This window comes from Lepisma saccharinum, chromosome 21 (assembly GCF_977018435.1).
Source record: "Lepisma saccharinum chromosome 21, izLepSacc3.1, whole genome shotgun sequence".
Classification (NCBI taxonomy): domain Eukaryota; kingdom Metazoa; phylum Arthropoda; class Insecta; order Zygentoma; family Lepismatidae; genus Lepisma; species Lepisma saccharinum.
Genome location: NC_139249.1, coordinates 33,739,858 through 33,751,534, shown reverse-complemented (window position 1 = coordinate 33,751,534; position 11,677 = coordinate 33,739,858). Strand labels below are relative to the sequence as shown.

General features: G+C 35.4%; 1 protein-coding gene across 1 annotated transcript in view; it reads right to left on the bottom strand.

Annotated features, from left to right (window-relative positions):
- Positions 1 to 3,878: 3,878 nt before the first annotated feature.
- LOC146004533 (uncharacterized) overlaps positions 3,879 to 11,677 on the bottom strand; it is a 34,601-nt gene continuing 26,802 nt past the window's right edge. The window contains exon 7 of the mRNA XM_083143419.1: positions 3,879 to 6,532. Coding sequence (XP_082999545.1) covers positions 5,860 to 6,532 — 673 coding nt within the window. The 3' untranslated portion in view covers positions 3,879 to 5,859. The remainder of the gene's footprint in view (positions 6,533 to 11,677) is intronic.

Here is an 11,677-nt window from a genome sequence, read left to right as displayed (position 1 = left end):
CTGGGTCCTGAGGGGACATTTGGTGGGTCGGGAAGTTGGGCTCGAAACTTGGTTAACTGGGTCTTAAAAACCTATTACATAAAATTAACAATTTAAATTCAGACCGTGTTGTTGTAAAAGAGCAAATATATGATTATAAACTGGGTGCACACCCCTACAAGTAATTCCGCTGGTTCCCATCTTATGGTCCCATGAAGTGTAATATCCTTCAAGGTGGGTCCCCGACTGAAAAAGGTTGAGATCCACTGCTCTACAGCCCTGGAAGGGCCTTGGCCTATCAACTGACTGCCAGTCTGCCTCCCACAACCCTACCTAGAGGTGTGGAGATCTTCAACCAGTAATGGGGTGACGTGGGGTCAGCACATCGAACCCTCAGCTGTTATAGGAAATTTCCCAGACTGGGTTACGCTACTCACTTGTAGGTCCCCAATTTTCTTAGGATGGTGGTTAAGTTTGGAAAACAAGTACTGACTATATGTATATATCCTTTATTCCAGTATATTTCATACCTACAAGCCGCCAGCCGATTTGTAATGGTTTCGTTAGATGAATAGCGCTAATGTTCCATCAGTAGTTTTTAATATACGTTTTATGATTTATTCTTATTTCCTGAGACAAAGCCTTCGAATCCTGTCTTTTGTATCCCTGGCATTTTCAGCATCAAATCTCCCCCCTCTCAGGGTACTCCACTGATATCAATTGCAGAGAAAGTGGATGCATTTGTCTTTCGTTTTATGAGGCCATAGACAGATGAATGGAATTTTCTACGTTGGTAAATCAGAAGTGTCTACATCTTGCGATTGAATATGGTAGGCCTACACAAGAGAGAAAATTACAGTGACGGCACCAGAAACAGTTGCTGATATTAAGTGTGCTGTATCCTGCACATTGCCACCCACGTTAAACTGTGCAGTAATTGTTATGAAGAGAAAGAGACAATTTGGGAAATGTTGCAACATGGCTCGAGCGCCCTTTAGAACACTTTTGGTAGCGCAATGATCCGCTCACCCCACCATTCCATTCCTGCTTTTATTTTCTGCTAATAATTCGGGACATATCTCGTAAGGTCGTAGTATTTATTTTATTTAAGTGCATAAAAATGTTCTACAAGGATAAATACCATTGTTCAGTTAATGCAGGGGTGCTGGGTTCGAATCCCTGTTAGAGCTTTCTTTGTCATAAATTTTTCGTAGCATTGTCGCGATTAGCCCAAAATTGGAAAAATGCGACGCTAAATAAACAACGACGAGGGAGGTATAAAACGCATTGATCTACGAACAAAGTAATCGCCGTAGATAAAATCGCAATTTGCCCAAAATGTCAGAAAAGTAACGCATAATAGGGAGAATACGAAATAAAAATACTTATTACCACAGATAATACACGGACCATTTTTCATGCACAACGGAATGATTTACGTGCTGGAATATCAGGAACTTGAAATTATTTTCCTATGTTGTGCTTCTGGGCTACTAATTCTGTATATCTCGTAACTTAGATGTAGAAATCATTCATACATAACATGCATTAACTGAACAATGGTATTTATCCTTGCAGAACATTTTTATGCACTTAAATAAAATAAATACTACGACCTTACGAGATATGTCCCGAATTATTAGCACAAAATAAAAACAGGAATGGAAGGGTGGGGTGAGCGGATCATTGCGCTGAGACGCATTCAATTGTCACTGCCAAGAGTAACATATGATTGGCGGAGAGGTTGCTATGACAACGCTTTACGTTTCGAAACAGCCGTAGGGTGGCTCCACATGTCCGGTTTGGTATACGCACAGATTACAAAGGAGAGATAGGAAGTAAGCGATCTTATTAATCTGTGTTAGAATCTTGACACCAGATGGGATGATTTGTGACAGCAGGAAGCTAGAACGCATGCGCACAACACTGAAGAGAGACGTTTAACTTGATCAGGTGTTTTTTTGAAGGACTGGTGACATTCAATTTTGTGTATGTTCTTTAACATAGTTTGTTGTTATTGCTTTCGGTGTGATACTTCGAGGACAGAAATGTACTGCACAAATCTTTTCATATTCGGTGTGAAAATTAACAAATGTTATCGTGTGTTCGAACGTAATGGTGTAATTACTTCATACAAATGACTTCCGATTCTGTGAAATTTGGTGCCCTAATACGTACTGTGGAAATACAAGAAAAGCAGATTAATTTGGCAGGAACGTTAATTGACAAAGGTATGTGACATTGTATTTATGTATAGTTATAATTTACGAATGGTATGTGACGACACATGTATTTATTGCTTGTCAATTGAGGCGCTGCAGTCAAGTATCTGAGCAGACAGGCTTACAAAGGTGTATTATAATATCTTCACTTTTATTGTGAAGCTACGAGAAATTATTTTCAGATATCGTTTCATTTGAGGCGCGTTTCTGACGATGTAATGTCCAAATTTGGAATATACCTACATGTAAAATCTTGTTTTTATTTTATCGTGTTGCATAACATTAAGTCGGCAAAAAGATTAGTAAAAACTCTGCAAGGCTGCAAACCTCTGAATACATGATCATTCATACCAGGCTAATTGTCCATCCCCATGTTAATTTTATTTTGTATTACCAATGTGAGAGTTCATGAATTAAAGCCAACGAGTATAGAATATTTGGGTAGAGGGGTGCGAGGCTGGAAATAGACTGTATTTTTTTGGAACATACTGAAGGGGAAGTCATTTATACGTATTTCTGCTAGAGGCGCAAGAGCACATTCGCCGTCAGCTTGTGCAGCTGCAAGTTACCCCCTCCCTCTCGAGTATTTCCGACACTCCATAGGTCGTAGCAATGTCGCCAGTCGCCACCGAAGTAATTACAGCGATTTAATATTTGAAATCATATTTAGGTATGGCAAAACATTTCTAATAAACTTTTGACGTACAGATGTTCACTCCAATTACGTTACTTTCTTACTGGTTAGTATTTTCGCAGCAATTTAAAGCTCTTATAAGATACGAGTCTTTGGCTCTTTTGCTTATTTAAGTCTGCTGGACGGAGGTTCATTTCGTTTGAAGCTGGAAACCTCTTGAGCTCCTTTAGTAGATATCTACATAGAATAGATTTGAGTGATCTCTTTTTAGATGTGTTTCGTGAATAAATTGTGTTTGCATCATATAACATGGGTACCTGGGGGAAACCCTGAGGGGGGGGGGGGGTAAAGGCGGTCAGGGGCGTGATGCTGATCACATCACCCCCACTCACGACCGGATCAAGAAAGTGTGGGGCGTTACCCCCACACCCCCTATACGCCTTCATGGCGTGGTGCTAAGCACAGGGGAACACTTTACTTTTTTTTTTACCTTTTTCATATGGTATTCATAATGTATATTTCGTAATAAGAATTTGTAAATCAACAAGTGATAATAACGGGACCAGGGATAAAGTAAGTGGAGGACGTGGACATATTTTATACGGGGATAGTCATATTTAATATGCCCTGGAAAATATAAATAAATAGAAAAAAAGACTTGAATTATTTTAAGTTCCTAGTTTCTTGATGGGCCTCCCTGATCAAGTAGTGTCTCGACTCCTGCGCATTGTACTCCCGCGAGGAGGGGAGGGGCAGAGTGGAGCATGCTTCCTTATGACCCGAGTTGAACCGATGGAGACGTTGGGCCAATGGTTATTTTTTCCTTGTGGTCGCTCTGTAGCTCCGTCTGTTGTAATAAAGGGGTCCTTGGTTCGATCCCCGGAGCAGGCACATTGCACAGTGGATGGAACCCCACTTGAAACTGTAGGTCCATTCCCATTAGCCTATCTCAGCATAAAGTTAAAACGAACATTCATTCACATTCTTGACGATGGCAAGAAATATTAAGGATAATAGCTTGAAATAAAGTAGGCAACTTATATAACAACATTTATTTGAAAATTCTCACACATTCAAAATACTTCAGATAGTACAAAATTACTTCCTCTTTACAAAATTATCTATAATCCCCTTCCTTAAATAACTATCGTATAGATTGTTCTCATACATAAAAAATTATGATATATTTCTCTTACTACTTCTATGACATGTATAAACGTGTATCGTACAGTATTTAAATAAACATTTGTGACGTTTCTTACGTAAAAAATTCCTCTAGCGCAAGTATATCATTATATCTAAATTACGTATACATACTTCACCTTCAACAATACACAAACATCTTGATTTCACATTACATTGGTTCCTCATCTATAGTGTAAAATAGCTCTTGTGTATTCATAACCGTTTTAGTGCTGTTCAATACCATGTTTGAACAGTGAATTTTACTCAAGTGTAAAATAACCGCTTTGCTTATAATTGAATATAGGTTTATGCATTTGTATGAAATATTTTACTGCGATGCAAGTTATGAAATGATTTTATGGAGTACAAGGTTTAGTAAAAGTACATTTGCCATGCAAAAAGGCTAAATAAAAATACTACGAGCTTAGATAGCCGTAATGAATTTCTACGTCTTGACAGGTTGATATAATTAGACTGTAAATTATAATAATTTAATGCATATTTGATATGAAAACGTTTAGCAATGTGATAAATAATTACATTTTTGAAATATCTGGATTAATTAATATGATATTACTTGATCAGGAATCATAAATACAGGCTGATTCAAGATCAATTATATCTTGCCTAAAGAGCCTTGATATACACTTCAAAAAATGAAAACAAAATCCATTTAATGAAGTCAATCAGCTCATTATTGTTTATTTCCCTTCTGACACCAAGTTTATCAACTGAGAGTATTATAATGTATTGTGTTCATCAAACCACCACCTTGTCTATTAGTAGCATTCAAAGGTTGAGGAAGAGAAAAATAGTGTTTTTAAAGCTTGTCTCTTAATACTGATATTTTTATTTCCTGGCCTTTACTAGCATATTTGAATGGTTTATGCTGTTTTCAAGCCAATAATAGAAATGATTCTTACATGGCTTGCTTGCCTTAATGAAGCATTGTCGAATAATTTCAAATGTCTACAAAGCAAAATGAAATGCAACATCAAGCTGTAGCTATATTCCTAAAAGTGTGCTACCACCATTTGTTTGTGATCATTTCGATTCTTAACTAAATAGTTAATTTTATTTTATTTAGATGCTATTTCCTCAAGAAATTAAAATATTGTCACATATGAACTGTTTAAATGTAGTCAAACTAAATATGAACTCTACTCATAATTTACTCTAGCATTTGTCAATTCATCACATTAGTAACGTGAAGTTGCTATTATTTTCTCTCCACCTCAACCTTTGCATTTTAACAACTCGTTATATTTCGAGTTAAGGCAAAATGTTCATTTGCTATTTTTATATGTATATGTGAAGTCACTCACACACCTTTTGTGGAAACAATCATAATAGTAGTTAAGTACAAAACCACACAAGTTCATAATTCCAACAGTGCAAGTTTTTAAAGACAAAAAAGTACAAACAGAACATTTACAGTCAATCACAGATATGCCTTGTTGTTGAGCGTTCTTGTAAATTTACAATTTTTGTGCGAAATCTTATGCCTCATACATATTTTGAACTTTTTCAGTTCAAAATGTTTAATTTGCAAAGCAATCACTCCCATCTAATCAATATACAAAGTAAAAAGAATGATCATATATATATTTACACTTCAGTACAAACACACAAAAAACTCACATAGTGAATGAAGTCACAGTTGAAGTATGTTTTGTAAGTACGTTGCCGATTGTTTATATAGGAAGAATGTTTTACATACATTCTTTACTTTTCAGCGATTCAGCATAAGTGATACTTGAGTTAACGTATCTCAAAACGCAAAATTACACATTAAATTTAGATTTTTTTAGCCTTTTAAGAACCAATCATTAATGTATATTATGTTTCTTTAGCTTCTACTACTGTTAAGTTTAGTAACTCATCATCATCATATTCTGGTTCGTTACTACCTGTGGCATAGTAATCAACTTGCTTGTCGAGGTTGAATTTCACAGAATTTGGTGAAGGAGGCAACTTGCTCGAACTTGAATCTTCACTGCTTCCAGATAAGTTTTCTGCCGAAAAAATTTCTACACTGTCCCTTACCAATGACGAGTTATTCGAATTATGTTGTACATCTTTGTTTTCCTGCGAATTTCTTAAGTTTGTGACATCTTTGTTTTGGAATGCTTCCACAGCAGTTATTTGTTCCTGCGATTTTTCTTTTCTCTTCTTAGTTACTGCTGATTCATCACGTTCAACAATTTTCAACTTTTGATCCTTTTTCTTTGCGGTACTGTCTGATTTTGTTTGAGAGTCGTCGTCATCTTCAAGGTTCTCAACAATAATGGAGGCATTGTTGTCCGGGGAAAATAAGAGCTGCTTGCTACGTCCTGATCTCAAGGCTTCGACAAAGTTGTCAAAGCTCACGACACTTGAGTTGGGTGGTGCTTCTCTGTGTAGGTAGGCGACTGGTCTGTAACGTGGCCCGTAGTGTCGGTCTGGTTCGTAAGGGAAATAACGTTCACTACAGGGTCGCCACTGGTCACGGGCAGCGCTACCAACGTAGCACCTGAAAAAGAGAGATGAATATTGTGAACAGGAACTGAACTTGTCCCTTGTGACCTCAGAAAAGGGGAGTATTGCTGCACTTCTGTACAAATCGAAAATCACAAGAGATTATATTGATCAGCCCGTTTCTGTTATGATTCCTACAGTCCTAAATTTTCATGTTAGTCCAAAAATTATAAAACAGACTAATTTCAACATCAACCACTCAGCTTATAGTTATAATTTTTACAAATCATATAAAATTTATCAAATTTCACACACATTACAATACAAAAATATAATTTGATAGGAACTCATTGCCGACCCATTATGACATTTTGCACACAGAGTCAATGGATGTCTTAAAAATATTTTCTTTTCAAAAAATTAAAGATTGTTTTTGAGATTTTCATAAGAAAAAAACGTTTTCCAAGTTTTTGAAAAATTACAAATTTCAAATAACACAGTCATGTTGCATTTCAAATTAAAGCTCTTTAAAAGCACAAGAGAATGACACTAATTTCAGCTCTCCAGGTCAAATAGTTTTGATCTACAGCTGTTTAATGATTTCAAAATGTCGTCTAATTTTGGGATTTTTTTCTTTTTGAAAGGCAATAACTCAAAAACTAACTGCCCAAAAAAATCTGAAATTTGGCAGTTTTCGTCAACTTTACTGGTACTACCACTGTATCAAAAAATTATCAACTTTTGAGATGTGAAGGTTCACACCATTGCACAGTGATCCGGGATGCGCAAAAAATCGGCAAAAATCAGGAGCTCGCTATTTGACCCCTAAATCAATATAAATGTGCAAGATTAGCAATTTTAAGGAATAATTCACACTTTGGGTCCACAGAAATCACATGAGATTGATTATTTTGATCTTTATGCAAAAAGTATAATTTTGACCTATTTCAATACACACTTGAAACCACAGTAAAACCATAAAACAATAGCTACGCTAGAAACCCGAAATCTATTTCCAGAAATTAATCATAACAAAAATAATGAAAATAAGGATTATAATGATAGTAATAAAATAATAACAATAATAATAGTAATAATAAATGTGAGAAGCATCGTTAAAATGAATTTATGCGAAATAAATGTTCAAAGCGAGGAAAACAGACTTCCTATCAAATCACTTTAAAGATAAATTAATATCTTTTAAGATATTAAATAATATTTATTTACTAGTTCCGATATCTTTCCTTCTTCCTTTAAATGTACTTCGGTTGTGAATGCGAGTTCCGTAGACGTATTTTCCCGACGAAGCTCTTCAGTTTATCACCTATTATTTCTGTCGTCACTTTTTCAAAACTGATAATCTGCTTTTGAAATTGCATAGAGTGAAGAAAAAGCAACTACAAACACCACATTTTTTAAAAAGTCAACTGAAATTATCCTTAAGAAAATTATCTTCTTTTCTGCAACGGTTTTCATATCCTTAAAATACTTTGCTGCAGCACCGCGACTCATCAACACTAAAGGTCTTAACACACAATCTTAAGCGATATTTTTAAAATTTATAGAATCTAACACGAATGAAAGAAATGATTAATCTGATAATTTCTATCTTCATCAGAATAATCTTCTTTTCAGGAATAATGTTTCGTGGATTTCTATGACACACCATCACCATTAACCCGCAAGGACACGTGAATGGGTAAAAATAACCCCAAGAGATTTTGAAATATTTATTTCATCTTTACCAATGAGTATGCCTGAGGCGACCCTTCTCAGTACCTTTCCAGTAAACACTTTCGAATGTCATGCCCTTGAATTAGCTATGAGGCTTCGTTGGTTGCCCTCACAGGGCCGTAGGAACATCGCCTGTGTAAATTTCACTCACATGTGCGCTCCTGCGTTTCAGCTTGGTATTTAAACATGTTCTTTGCTCTCATTTTTATCAATTATGAAATACAATAAAGATGTTCAAAATTAATACAATTAGTTTAACCAATAAGGATATTGTAAATCAAATGCTTTAATGTAATTATAACTCGAATTTACGAAGTAATTTTGCTTCTGGGTAATATTTACACAGCCTAGACTTTGGGGAACATTTTAGGGATGGTGTTGATGAAGGTTTTAGGGGTTGTTGGGGACGTTTGAATAAATTTCTGTTACACTGCACTACTCTATATGTATTAAGCATCATCTGATAGCGAAATCGGAGACGACCTATTCCCCTAGTGCACACACACGTGACTACGTTTGATTCAGGGTTGCCAGCTGATCCATCATCAACGGAGGACACGTTCACAAATAAGCTAAATTTGTCAAAAATAGCAAAACTTTTCTCAAGCTATGTTAACTCAAGATAACTTTTGTATTTTCAAGTCAAAAATAAAAACATTATATTTTATTGTAATTCAAATATGCGTTCTTTTTCCGTGCATTACTGAGAAGCTGTGAGTCTACCTGGCACAATTATATTGTCCGGCGAAAAAATAATAATTGCTACAAGTTTTAATAATAAGTACAAAATATAGACCGAAAATTCCATTTTCACGAACCGCCATTTTGAGAACAAATAATACATTTAGAGAAAAAAAATTATGGCAGATTCATGCCTCATTTAGTTGTTTACAGAAGTGGTAATGTTTTATCCCCTTACCGAAAAGTCAAAATTTCTATTTTTGCCGACTTTTCTCGCATTCTGGATCACTGTGCATTGGTTGATTTAACATGGAATGACCCTATAGTATTTTGTGGTATGTGAAATGTGACTTCCCCTTTTCTACCTCATTCATTACGCCACTGATCTTTAGTAGTTTCCAAAAGCAAACAACGCACTCATTATTTAAAGTTACGGAAAATCAGTTGTACTGTGTAAAGTTTGTAGGTTAATGTCTCTTCATATTCTAAATATTCTAATGTACCAAGAAAATAATTTAAAAAATGGCGTTAATATAGCTATAGTGTGATGACTGATTGAATTAAGTAGTTTTACATCGCCTTTCTTCAACTTTAGTCTAAACGCGACGATGAGGATGAAGAAATTGATGAAGCTACACTCGCAAAGAACACCAATGCCTATGCTGGGATTCGAACCCGGAACCCCTGGCGTCGTAGCACGCTGTAATAACCACTCCGCTACGGAGATCGGCAACATAGTGTGATCAAGCATATAGATAATTATAATAATGATCAGTTTTGTAGTCCCAGAGAGTATACGATAAGTTTCGTAAAACATTAAGGGGAGACCACGTTTTCCATTAGCTTTGAACTATATTTTCATTAACTTCTGCAAAGAAACAAACCTTCTATTGATGGTAGAATATTGATAATGAATGCATTATGATGTATATACCCATAATTGGCATAAATGCTGCATATTACAATAGAGATTGCATTTTGAAAATATGAAACGTGCGTTTAAATCATTGAATTTCAATATAAAGAATGCATTACAGTATGTTAATGTTACCGTATTTCATTTTCTTGATATTCCTTTTGTGAATTATCAGTTTGTATACTTTTAACAACTTTAACAATACTGTCAATAACAGTAAAAATTAAATATCTGGAAAAATACTTAGAAGACACCTTACATTGAACAATTTGGACATAAGTCCAACTTATGCACAGATGGGCTAATCAGTATTAAACTTACAGATTTAAGTAGGGTTGTTTAAGGTCCAGAAACCTATAAATTCTAATGGGTTCTATTGGGTTCCGCTGCAGCACTGGAACCTTTTTTTTTTTTCGCACAATTTAATTTGCTGGACCGCAATTAAATTCATCCTGAAAAAGAGGTTCCTGGACCGTATTAAAATTGATATGGGAAAAAGGTTCGTGGACCGAATTGAAATACTTTACAGATAAAAAAGGTTCTTTACGGTCCAGAATAGATTTACGCTTGCTGATTTTCCCTCCTGGACCGGAATCGCGTTTATTTAAAGTCCCCAGACCTTTAACAACCCTGGATTTAAGTGGGATCCGAATCACTATGTGCCTCCACCCGGTTTCCAATCCGGGATACCTCGATTACAAGCCAACGACGTTAGCGCTATGCTATCGGGAAGGCTCCTCTCTACTCGTTGATACGTCACCATATTTGTCACAATACGTTTTGCACGAATTCTTGAATTAGCATCATTTCAACAACGTGGTTTTGCAGCCATTTTTTCACATATTTCTGACGTTTAAAATGATCAACGATGGAACTTCTCGATATTATGTTCCCGATCACGTGAAACCAGAAGTATGTGACAGTAATAAGCTCACTGGAGTAATGGCAGCCAAAATACATAAATAACTATAAACGATAGTTGTATTAGGGTCTTCCGCTAGGCCTATTATTGATATGACTTTTTAAAATTTACAGTGCCCAATTTTCAAAACAGCATTATGAACTTTAACACATCAGATTTATGGTGATGTCGTAAAGGAGCTGACGAGTGTGAATTTATTTTTGATGTGCTTGATAGCCCCCCCCCCCCTTAAACGTATATCGGTTTTTCGATAATGATTCGTAAGTTGGCCTTAAGATGGCAGCACTACTTAAAATTTGATTCATGCAAATAGTTGCCACATAGACTCAAAGTACTTTCTTAACTTAGCTATTTTATGTTCATATTTGAACAAAACTTGTGTACAAAAATTAATGCCATGCTGGTGATTACATTTCACTTTACAAGACTGTCTTTTCTTCAATCTCTTCAAGTTAATTATCTTATTTTAAGATTAATAAGATGTAAATGTTAAACCAGAGGTTAAATACTACTGTTTTTACAGGCATCGTTCTATTGTAACTTACGTCTTATAAGCCTTGATGTTTAACCTAAGTTCATTGAGATTATATACTAAACGAATAGATGCTTTAAAGAAAGATATCGTACTTATTTTTTTAAAAAATATACATTTATATTCTTCTACGGGGAGCTGAAAGCTCCTTAGCCCTCTTCATATTCTGATACTATGCTGTACATATCAAGCAATTTCTTCTTTTGAATTAAACAATATTGGGTAGAAACTAGATTTAGAATTACTGGCAAAAGAGTGCAAGAAGTACTTAAAGTGTATTCGGGTATGGTTGTTGCTTTTATCCGTATATGCTGCAGAACGAACGAACGTACGCTTTTCTGCTGAAATACTTGTGCACTGAAAAAAGCATTCTACATCATAAATAAGTGCAGTACAATAATGGTTGGTGTTAGTG